Here is a 12,940-nt window from a genome sequence, read left to right on the forward strand (position 1 = left end):
ACTGGACAAGAGGCAACACAAGACAGTGATCTGAGAGAAAAGGGATACAAATGAAGTGAGCCCTACCATCACCCCAGCTTTCTGCCTGGAGGTAATCCCTGGACTGTAGAGCAGGACTGTGATCCTAGCAATCTCCAAGTAGAGAAGACAGAAACTGGAGTTCTGAAAGGCCAGGGCAATTAGAAATTGTGAGAATGGAGCTAAGCCAAAAAAAGAGTAATAGAAGTATGCATAGAGGTCCCCTTGAGTCCCTTGATGAATACCAATCTGAACATGTACAGAGTAAAACTTCACAAGGACAGTCTCGAAAAACTTCCAGGGAAACAATTACTGAGAAGTTGTAAGATGAACACTTCCTAGAGTTCACACAGGACCAAAGTGGAGAGACCTCACTGAATACATGGGGCATAAGTAGAAACGTCAGAGCAGTGCCTTTGAAATGGGCTAAATTAGCCCTAGAGTAAAGGCTACTCAAGATTTACTCTACATATGCTTAAAAACAAACCTTGAAAGGATCAAATGGATCCACAATAACTTATCCACTTATCTGATATCCACAATATCAGAAAAAAGTACAATCCTCTCTAAATCAATACAAAAAAATCCAGCACTCAACAATGCAAAATTCATGATGTTGGATATCAAATTAAAACATTACTAAACATACCAGGAAGCAGGAAAATGTGATCTACAACCCAGAGAAAATCAGTCAACAGAAACAGACTCAGGAATGACAGAGATAATGGAATTCTAGACAAGCACCTTAAAACAGCTATTATAAATATGCTCCATATGTTCAAGGATGTAAAGAAAATAGGAACACAATAAGAGAAATGGAAAGATGTTTTTCTTGGTTAGCGTTTTAAAAAGATTTAATTTCTTTGGAAAGTATTTTTAAAAATAGAAATTATAGAGATGAAAAGTCAAATATTTGAAAGGAAAATTTCACTGGATGGGATTAACAGCAGTTACATACTGCAGAACAAAAAATCAATAAACTTGAAGGCAAAGCAATAGAAACTCTCCAAAATGAATAGTAAAGAGAAAAAAAGACTGAAAAAAAAGGGGGTTGCACAGACTTCCCTGGTGGTGCAGTGGTTGGGAATCTGCCTGCCAATGCAGGGGACACAGGTTCGATCCCTGGTCTGGGAAGATCCCACATGCCATGGAGCAACTAAGCCCATGTGCCACAACTACTGAGTCTGCGCTCTAGAGCCCACAAGCCACAACTACTGAGCCCATGTGCCACAACTACTGAAGCCCGTGTGCTTAGAGCCTGTGCTCTGCAAGAAGAGAAGCCACCACAATGAGAAGCCCGCGCACTGCAATGAAGAGTAGCCTCTGCTCGCCACAACTAGAGAAAGCCCGCGCACAGCAATGAAGACCCAACACAGCCAAAAATAAATAAATAAATAAAAATTTAAAAATTAAAAAAATAAAAATTTTTTAAGAAGGGGGTTGCAGTGACCTATGGGACAATAGAACTGATCTAACAGGTTTAATTGGAGTCCCAGAAGTAAAAGAGAAAAAGAAAGGACAGAAAATAAATAATGGCTGAAATACTTCTAAATTTGATGAAAACTATAAACCCTCAGATCCTAGAAGCTCAATGAATACCAAAACAGGATAAACACAAAGAAAACCACACCAGGACAAACTAATCAAGCTGCTGAAAACTAGTCACAAAGAGAAAAGTTAAAAGCAGCCAGAGGGGGGAAAAAAGGCATATATTATACAAAGGAATAAAGCTAAGAATGATTGCAGACTTCTCATGAGGAGATGTGCAAGCAAGAAGACAACGGAGTGATATCTTCAAAGTTCTGAAGGAAAAAAATTATCAACTTAGAACTCTATATCTAGTGAAAATATCCTTCAAAAATTAAGACAAAGTAAAGACTTTTCAAACAAAAGCCAAGAGATATTGTTGCTCGCAGACCTATACCATGAGAAAACTTAAGTTGTTTTAGTTAAGTTCTTAAGTTCTTTAAAAGAATGTAACTTTTACCAGATGGAAACCTGGACCTACACAAAGGATTGAAAAATGCTGGAAAGTGTAAATATAAAAGATCTTTTTTTACTCATCTTTAAATTTCTTTAAGTGATAATTTAGGGCAGTGTTGAGAGAGGCAGGTCCAGTGGTGGCTGTATATGTGCTGACTGCAAAGGAGTGTCACTGAAGACCATGGAGCAGTGAGGAAGGCTGTCAGCCTGGTGGCAGAGTAAGTGGAGCAACACAATCCAGCCAAAAGTTTGCACAGCCTAGCTGCGGATATAGGAGGTGTGGTCCAGAGCTGCTAATAGGTTCATTCTAGCCTAAGCATTGCATCCCTTGGCTGGTATGAGTAGTTATCCAGTCTCCCTGCATCTCCTGCGGGGGTCCATACAGCAGGTGCCCTTACTATGAGATCGCTTGCCTCATTGGGCTCTGGGTCTTTTCTTCCATCCCTTCATTTAAGCTTCTCAGTTCTCCCCTCTGAAGTACTGGCACCATGACCAGTACCTGGACTCCCTAACCACAAGAAGGACATGGAAAATGTACCCTTAGTCATACCTGCTATAATCTTTGTAACTATTTTTATTTAGTAAACCATTATTTTGAAATCCCAGAATTTTACTTCCACCTAGATAGAACACAACAAGAATATAGATTGTTGGCTTAATAAAGGAGATTAGAAGACTTCCTTTCTCAAACCCAAGCTGTAATATCTATGTTTGAAGATGCTGAAAAAGATGAAACTGCAGTATTGGTGAGGGCTCTGACTCATGGAAGGAAGACATTTACTTCATAAACATGGGGTGAAATTGTAAGTAATGAACGAAAACATGATTACAATTATCTTTATATATGTCATTAATTTACCTTGCAGTGTCTTAGCCACAGAACACTTTCATATAGTTTCAAAATAATTCATTATTTAAGTTGTGGCATCATTTTCAGACCATTCATTCATAGAGAAAGGGAAAGAAATTGAATATTTTAAGTGTAGACATGATGAGCTTATTAAAAACCAAAAATTGTTTGTTAGAGCTTTTCAAACTAGAAATGAAAAAGCCACTGAAGCATCTTATGCATAAGTTATTGCACTGCATGGGCTGGAGAAATGCACATAATAGCTTAGAGACCAGTGAAGCCTTAGACAGTTGACATTGCTCAATGCCCACTGGATGAAAAGTTAGTAAAATAACTCATAGCACTGCCTGTTTTCAATGGCACAGTAACTTATTTATTTAAACATTTAGCTCTAAACATGGAGATTTAGTTATTTTTTCTTTTACTTTTTATTGTGTTGCTTATTTTCTTAATATTGCATTTGAGAGTTATTTATGTATTCTGGATATATTTCCTTTTTATTGGATTATTATTTGTAAGTATTTTACCCCAGTCTGTGGCCTGTCCTTTCATTCTCTTAACATTAATTTCCATCTCTGTTTGTTCATTGCTAGTATATAGAAATATAGTTGATTTTTATGTATTGATCTTATACCCTTCAACTGTGCTAAATCCATTTTTTGATTTAGTATTTTCTTCTTTGGGTTTTCTTCTTATATAACATTTTCCCCCATAGGTGACATGTTTACAATATTGAATCGCCACTCCATTTATATAGTATCTCTCAATTTATTGAGATCTTCTATGATTTCTTTCATTAGTTTTCAGGGAAAGACTTAATTGTTATCTAATTTGTGGAACTGTACTTTCACCTTAAAAACAGACAAGTCTATAAATGTGGCTAGACTTACTGTTCTGCTTGTAGTCATATGGTATCAGCAATAATCTTTGAAGAAGACCTTTTTTATGTGAACGGTTAGCAACAATCACAAGTGGTACTAAACTATTGAAAGTGCTGAATAACTTGTTTCTATCTCATCGTTTATCCTGGAGCAACTTATATATTTTATATTATATATTTATGTATATATATGTTTATGGTATATATTTTTGGTTATGGTACATATGATATATATATATATATATATATGAATATAAAATATGGTTTATGCCAGAGCAACTATATTCGTATGAATGTGCAAAAGCAATGGTGGGTAAAACTGCTGGAACCATGGTATATAAATTAAGGCAGTAGTACCAAAGTATACCAGCATTTATTGTATTCTTTGTTGCCGTGTACAGACAGTAAAAAGAAAAAATCCCATTTCACTTAAGAATGGCTTTGGCGAAGCACTAAAAATTATCAAATCTTGATCCTGGATTTAATATTCTGTGTGACAAAATAGGAAGTTGTCTTGAGGAAAAGCATATCTGTGATTAAGTTGTGACCTAAACAGCTACTTTTCATGGAATACCATTTTTGTGAGGAAGAATAACTAATGGAGAAACCATGATTAAATACTCAGATGTTTGGTAGATATGTTCTTAAAAATGAAGTGAGCCTACCAATTTAGGTTAAATATCAATAACTGACACTATTTGTTGCCAATGATAATATACACTTTGTTTTTTTTGGCCACGCCACACAGCATGTGGGATCTTAGTTCCCTGACCAGGGATCGAACCTGTGCCCCCTGCAGTGAAGTGTGGAGTCTTAACCACTGGACTGCCAGGGAAGTCCCTCACATGTTTTTGAATGAAAATCAGAATTTTGAAAAACTTCACTCTGCCACTATAAGCTTGACAGTTTCCCAAAACTTAAGCTTTGTTCCAATGAAATCAGCATTCACATCAGTTTAGTGTGATTTCTGATACTGCATAAAGTGTTTCAACATTTGTAATATTTGTATAACTTAGTGAACTGATATTTTCCAAATAATCAATATGAATAAGATGGGTCAAATATCCCTTCAGAGTACAAGATGATCAATGAATTTTAATGTAACAGTACATACAAAGTTCACTGATACGTTTTCAGATTCCACACAGCGTTAACCTTTAAGAAACTACCATTTGTAGAGTTTTTGTGTAGTATCAAAGAAGAATATCCATAATGACCTGTAAAGGTTATTAAAATACACTTCCCTTTTCCATCTACAGATCTATGTGAAGTTGGATTTTCTCCATATACATTAACAAAAATAATATCAAAACACATTGAATGTAGAAGCAGGTATGAGAACTCAGCTGTCATCTATTAAGCCAGATGTTATAGAGATGTGCAAAAATGTATAGCATTACCATTCTTCTCATGAAATTTCTTTTTTTCTTGGAAAATACAGTTTTTAAAAAAAATCACAACATGTTATTTGTGCTAACATGCACAGGCAATATTAGTCTTATTTTAAATGAATTAATAAATATTTAAAAAATTTAAAATATATAATCGACAGTTTAAAAGATAATAACAATGTATCATGGGGTTTATAACATATGCAAAAGTAAAATATATGACTACAATAGCACATGGAAGTAAAAGGGAAAAATGGAAGAATACTGTCACAAGTGTGCTATATTACACATGAAGTAGTGTAATACTATTTGAAGGTAGACTATGATAAGTTGAAAATGCATATTGTAAACCCCAGAGCAACCACAAAAAATTAAAACAGAGTTATAGCTAATAAGCAAATACAGAAAATAAATGGAATCCTTAAAAAATTCATTTAATTCAAAAGAAGGCAGGAAAATAGAAAGTAAGAAATAAACAACAGAGGGGACAAATAGAAAACAAATAGGAAGATGGACTTAAACCTGAAGGTATAAATAATTAATTTAAAGATAAGTGGTCTGGGCATGCCAACTAAAAGTCAGAGATTGTCAGGCTGGACAAGAAAATCATGACCCAACTATATGCTGTCTACAAAAAATCCATTGTAAATATGAAGACATAAATAGCTTAAAAGTAAAAGGACAGAAAAAGATATATCATACAAATAATAATCATAATGAAGCATGTACAACAATATTAAAATCAGACAATGTAGACTTTAGAACAAGGAATATTACCAGAAATAAAGATGGATATTTCTTAATAATAAAGGGGTCAATTCATCAAGAAGATATAACAACCCTAAGTGTGTATACATCTAATAACAAAGCTTCAAAAATACATAAAGCCAAAACAGACACAACTAAAAGGAAAAATAGCCAAATCCAAAATCATGGTTGAGATTTCAACTCTCTCAGTAACTGACAGAACAAGCAGACAAAATATCAGTAGGGATATAGAAGACATAACACTCTCAACCAACCTGACCTAATTGATAATGATAGAAAATGCTATCCAGCAACAGCAAAATACACATTCTTTACAAATTGCATGACACATTCACCAAGATAGATCATATGCTGGACCATAAAACAAATTGCAATAAATATAAAAGGACTGAAATCATGCAAAGTATGTTCTCTGAGCACAACAAAATTAAAGTTAATATAAATAGAAAAATATCTGGAAAGTCCTCAAATATTTGGAAATAAATTTTTAAAAACCCACACTTATAAATAACCCATCAGTCAAAGAAGAAAATTAGAAACTATTTTGAACCAAATGGAAATGAAGAGAATATCAAAATTTGTGGGATGCAGCTAAAGCAGTGTTTAGATGCAAATTTGCACATAAAATACTTATATTAGAAAAGAAGAAAGGCTTGAAATCAATGAACTAAGTTTCTACCATAAGAAACTAGAAAAAGAACTAAAAATCAATGCAAAATAAGTAGAATGAAGGATAACAAAGATATGAGCAGAAATAATGAAATAGAAAAGAGAAAAATAAAGTCAATGAAACTAAAAGCTGGTTCTCTGAAAAAAATACAGTTCACTAAATCTGTTAAACCATAAGCTAAAATGATCAAGAAAAAAGGGAAGAAATTAGCAATACTAGGAATTAAAGAGGGGACATCACTATAGCTCCTATAGACCTATAGACTTTAAAAGAATAATAAGGGAAAATTATGAGTGAATAAGCAAATTCCTTGAAGACAAATTATCAACATGGAAGCAAGAAGAAATAGAAAATCTGACTTGCCATGTAACTATTAAAGAAATAGAATTCATAATTAAAAACCTTCCCACAAACAAAACTCCAGGTTTAAATATTTTCACTAACAAATTCTATCAAACATTTAAGTAAGACACAGTATCAATTTTACATAAACTCTTTCAGAAAACAGCGGACTTGGGGATACTGCCCAAGTCATTTTATAAGATCAGCATAGCCCTGATATCAAAACCAGACAAAGACATTACAAGAAAAGAAAAAAAAAAAAACCAGGTCAATGTCCCTCATCAACATAGACACAAAAATCCTTGACAAAATTTCAACAAACTGAATCCAGCAATATATAAAAAGGGCAATATACCATGACAAAGTAGGGTTTATCTCAGGAATGCTAGGTTAGTTTAACATAAAAAAAGCAACAGTTAATGCAATTTACTGTATTAACAGAATAAGAGGACACCATATGACCATTTCAGTAGATGAAGAAAAAGCATTTGACAAAATTCAACACTCATTTGTGAGGAAAATTCTCAGTAAATTAGGAATAGAAAGGAACTTCCTCAACCTAATAAAGGATATTAAAAAAAAATCTCTACCACTAACTTCACACTTCATAGTGAAAGATCAAGTGCTTTCCCCCACTGATCGGGAACAAGACAAAGATGTTCATTCTCACCACTTCTATTCAACATTGCATTGGAGGTCCCAACCAGTGTAATAAAGCAAGAAAAAGAAATAAAAGGCATGAAGATTGTAAAGGAATAAGTAAAAGTCTCTTTATTCACAGATGACATGTTGGTATACATGGAACATGCTAAAGAATCTACAAAAAAGTTACTAGAGCTAATGTTTAGCAATGTTACATTATTCAAGATAAATATAAAAAAATCAATTGTACTTGTATTTCTATATTCTAGCAACAAACAATTAGAAATTGAAATTTAAAATACCATTTATAACAACATCAAAGTCATGAAATACTTAGGGATAAATTTAACAAAATTTGTGTAAGACCTGTTCACTGAAAAGTATAAACTAAAATTTGAAATTAAAGACTGAAGTAAATGGAAAGAGATAGCAAATTCATGTACTGAAAGAGTAAATATTAAGATATTATTTTGCCCCAAATCGATCTATGAATTCACTGCAACCTATAGACTGCAATGCAAGACTGTTTTACATTAGTAACATACACTTGCTATCAAGTGAGCTTTCTAAAGACCAAAGCTCATCTGTTTTCACAGAAGAAAGTGTAAGCTCTTTAGTGCATCATTCAAGGCTCTTCATAATCTGGCTGCAATTTCCATTCAAGCCTTAATCCTTCTCTCTCTCTCATAAACCCTGTGTTCCACTATATCAAACTTCTCCCTGGTCCCACGAGGTACCAGGTCCTTTCCAATTTCTATTCCTTCTGCCCAGAATGCCTTTCCATCTTCTTCACCTGGCAAACTCCCAATCAACCTCCAAAATTCAATTTAAAGTCTTGGTGAAACATTTCCTCTACGCTCCTCATCTGTCCTGGGTTGAGCACATTGTTCTGTCCCCTCTATTAGATGATGAGATTTTTTAGGGCACTGGGTTTATCTTGTTAGTCCTTGTATCCCTGTATCGGGTCTGAATAGGGCCTGACAAGTAGTATGGGCCCAATGAATATTTGGTAAAGGAATGAAAAGAACAAATGAACGTGAAGGAAGAGCTCAAAGGGCCTTGGTATATTTAGGTAAGGGATTTTTAAAGGCATAGGGCTTTACGCTGGACTGAGGAAGATCATAGAGAGGTGGGAAAAGGGCATCTGGAGGAGGAGGATTATTATCCTAGGAGACAGAAGAACAAAAGCCGAGACTGAGAGGGAAGACAGTGAGGGGGTTAGCCAGCAGACTGTGGCTGCCTGCTGCACTGTCCTGACCTTTTCACCGATTAGATTTCTCAATTACATTTTCAGCTCATGGAGGGCAGGGTATTTTGTGCACTCCTTTGTATCCCCTTTATATTTGAGGCACATCTCCATAGCCATTGTTCCTATAGTCTTGTGGTTCTTATTCTGCTGTGTAATATATTTATTTGTGTATCTACATATCTCCCCAGCACTCATACCTCCCTTTATCCCAGGCTGTTTGAGGTAGGGGATGAGGTCTTAGTGTCTTTGTATCTTCCAAGACACCTAGCATAGTGCCTGGCACACAACGGGTGCTCAGTAAATATTTTTTGAGTGACCATTTGTTGATCTGATTACAGAGGACTGCAAGGATATTTGTGTGCAACTGTGTATTGTGGCTCAAAACTTATATATGCCTTTACACTGTGTGGGCTATTTTTGGCAATTTTCATTAAAATGTTATCTTACTGTACCTGGAAGACTGTCATTTCAATTTTCTTCTTTGTTCCCTCTTGGATGACTCACATCTCTTATACCAGAAGGATATGACAGAAGGGATTCGAAAGGGTTTGGACAAATTTATGAATGACGAAGTCATAAATGTCTGGGTATAAGAAGTTGTTAGGTGCATACAAAGGGGAAGGAGAAAACTTGCATTTCAAAAATGCCTGTTGTGTGCCAAGAACTGTATGTTAGGCACCTGACATACATTATATCTCATCTAATCTGGCAGGCTATATCAGTATAAAGACAGGACATGTCTATCTAGAAGGCCAAGTCCACAACCAGCCAGGCATCTCCAGGTACCAGAGGCAGTATTCACCTTTATTAAAATTTTATCAACCTTTTAAGATAGATGAATCTATAGATTTGCATTGTTTCCTAGGAACAGAACACTCATTCTCAATTCAGGCTTCTACCTCTTAAAACTACTTTTTGACATAACTTGATCAGTTTTTAAAGTCTCAGCGCTTTAAATTACAATGCAATCTGAGATATTCCCACGGCAATAACAGCGATTAAATTTGTTCACAAATGTAATTTGTTCTCTTACCTTTATATTTCATACAGCTTCCAAATACTGAATAAAGGTAAGTCAAGTCAAGAAAAGAGACTTCTATTAACCCTGACACCAGCAAATTGTCTCAAATTACAGAGTGCCTTCTATTTGTATTCTAGACACATTGAGTGGTTTTTCTGAGATAAATATTATACGTCATCTGTGGTTAGAAGAAAATTGGAAGGAGATTAGTTTAAGTTGTTTCTAGTTTTTAAAAAATAATAGTAACTTGAAAAAGCATAAAGCTCCCAACTGTACAGCTTCTGCATCGAGCAGGAATCAAAATGTTATAACCCAAGTACCATCTCGACTCCTTGGGAGATGGCTTGAGAAGGTGGGGCTGCAGCCACTGATTCATTATTATAAGTCACAGTCTAAAGCCTGCAGCTACACATCCTGATCTGTGATAACATGCTTCCCGCCAGGTGTCAGGGTGGGTGGGAAGAGAAGGGGTACACCTTCAGATAAAGGGATCATCAGCACACTCACAGCTCTCAGAGAGCTTTCTATTACACCTGTTCTGAGAAAACTAGAACAGACATCTATGCCTTGGAAAACATAAAGCCCATCTCATATGACTACAGAAAATGGCAAAGGTTCAAATGACATGTTTCACGTTTTGGATGGTCCTGCCCCAACTTTTGTGCGCCACTAATCGCTGGAAAAATACCAGACCTGTCTTGGTGGTGATTGTGTGTTTTTTAAATTTTACATCAGCCAAAGAAAATTGAGAGACCAGGACTACCACCAAAGAACAGAGGTTTGACATACCACCAATAGGACTTTTTAAAGTTAGAGGAGAACCCAGCTTCTACATTTAAAAAAAATTGCCCCTTCTTTTTTGAGTCTAGGGGATGAAAATATGCACATATTCCAAAGAGTTCTTTGTGTGAACAGGTGACCCCTTCCCACAGTCTCTGTAATTAATTGAGAAATTAAAGTTGGTTGGCCTTTGAGATCTCTTGTAAAAAAAAGGCAGAAGGTCTTGGATATTTTGGAACAAGAGTCCACTATTCTGCCAAGACAGTGTGTTATTGTTATTGGAGTGTCTCTCAACAAAACGGTATTGAGTGGTGAGGACGTGATTTTGATTAGGTGGAATGACTCAGCTCTTCCCCTTAAAGAAGAGAGGACTTGTCAGAGCCTTACTTACCTCATGATCTGGGATCTCAGAGGATAGTGTTTTCCCTAGGATGACCCCGGTCAAGTATGTCCAGCATCGAGCCGTGTTGGCAAGGTTATAGCCTCCTGTCTCCATCAAGAATTGTGAAGTTAGGAAAGAATAGTCACAGAACAGCAGGAGAGGGAAGGGGGGTAAGGAAGGAGAGAAAAATGTTTTAACAAAAGGGCTAGAAAGATAATTCTAACTTGCAGAATTTCACCTAAACATCCCTTTATGATATTTCTGAACCACTTAGTAGGCAGTCTTTAGTGAACCAGTCAGACCATGCACAATGTGGAATTGGGAAGTCCAAGGCCTACAAAGATTAAAAAGGCCCTCATCTCTGAACAAATATGCACCCAAGGATTCCAAGGTCCTCAATTCCACCAAGAGTCATTGGTAAGATTGAGATCCTTGGAACCCAGATCTTTTGAGGTGACCTACTCAAAGTGAAGGTTTCTGTGATGAATTTTGTAACAATTCTATAAAATGACTGCTGGATGTGACTTGTATATTAAAGCTATTGGCAGATATAGCCCTGGAAACCTCCAGGAAAGAGAAAAGGAAAATGCTGACAGAAACAGACTTCTTTCTTTTCATTTCAGCATTCCTTTTCTCCACAAAATACAGGCCTAGTGGCAGAGATCAAAGAGAATGAGATGAGAAAGGGACTGCTGATTGACGCTCTGACTCACCTCGTCAGGTCCTGTCACAGTCACCCAGCAGCCATATTATACTGGCTAATAATCAGCATATTTTTGTGCTGAATAGATGTGTTCTGCCATACAAGCACTAGAACATTTGGCCTTTAAATTCCAAGAGTGTAAGGATAAAATGGAAAGATTTCCTAACCTCAGTGCAGCCTGAGGGAAATAGAATCTGGTCTATTTTAGGTAGGGTGACCATATCATTTATCATCTACAATGGTACACTTTTAAGAGTAAAAAAGGGACACTATTAATAATTACACTGGAATAACATGTATAGATTGAGACATATGGCGCCCTTTTCTTAAGCCTTTCTATTCCTTGAAAGGTCAGGGATGCTGGGGCTTCTGCAATGTGTCTTTTTGGCCTCAATGGGGTCCACTGAAGTTTGGGCACGTGGCCATCTCTGCCAATTGTCTATGTGTTCCTGGGGGTTGAGAATTGAAGTGAAATAGTACAGGTATTACTTTAAACACTCCTGACATGGAAAATCTGAATTTATCAGATCAAATTATTGGGTATCATTATTTGATTTCAAAAAGAGTCCCCATAGGTTTTAAGTAGCAAGCTCTCTCTGGCATACATACAGTATGATTTGATTTGCAAAAATTCCATTTATGCAAAGGTATTTTCAGGAATACACATACTGAATAAGAAGAGTTATATATTCAAAAGCCAAGACTTGGGGCTGAGAAAGCAAAGAGGCTTTGAAAGTGCTAAGTAAAGGCTGTAGCCTCAAACAAAAGTCGGATTCACACAGATGTATATTGAGGAAAGGGCTTTTTTTCTTCCCCCTGGCCCTACCTGTGTCATAATCACTGTCTTTAGTGCCGTTAAGGAAAGTAATATGTCCGCAGCACCTATCAATTTTATCTTTTCCTTGAGTTGAAGTTAATACATTTCTCGCCAGCTTTTCATAAGAGGTTGTCTCTTGTAAGCACCTTTAATTTCGATCCCTCTAGGGTTTGAGGCTGCCCAAGGACCAGGCTTGTGTATTTGTGTTGAATGCTCACTCATTTTCATAAGGCCTTCCCACAATCTCCTCTAATTTGGTTTTTACAACAGTTTGACAAACAACAAACTATTAGCGCTTCCATAATACATACATTTTAAGCTCAATCTGCTTGACCATGTTATTTTAACACACCAGTCCACTTATCTAATGTAATAAAGATTGTGCCAGATAGACAGAAGATTCTAAGCAAGGCACCTTCAAAGGTAGTTGAGGTTTGTGAAAGG

General features: G+C 36.0%; 1 protein-coding gene across 1 annotated transcript in view; it reads right to left on the reverse strand.

Moving 5' to 3' along the window:
* Positions 1 to 12,940, reverse strand: part of HDAC8 (histone deacetylase 8) — a 238,562-nt gene that overhangs the window by 123,615 nt on the left and 102,007 nt on the right. The window contains exon 9 of the mRNA XM_036840554.1: positions 10,986 to 11,080. Within this exon, the coding sequence (XP_036696449.1) occupies positions 10,986 to 11,080 (95 nt within the window). The remainder of the gene's footprint in view (positions 1 to 10,985; positions 11,081 to 12,940) is intronic.

The sequence above is a fragment of the Balaenoptera musculus genome, chromosome X, assembly GCF_009873245.2.
Source record: "Balaenoptera musculus isolate JJ_BM4_2016_0621 chromosome X, mBalMus1.pri.v3, whole genome shotgun sequence".
NCBI classification, from domain to species: Eukaryota; Metazoa; Chordata; class Mammalia; order Artiodactyla; family Balaenopteridae; genus Balaenoptera; species Balaenoptera musculus.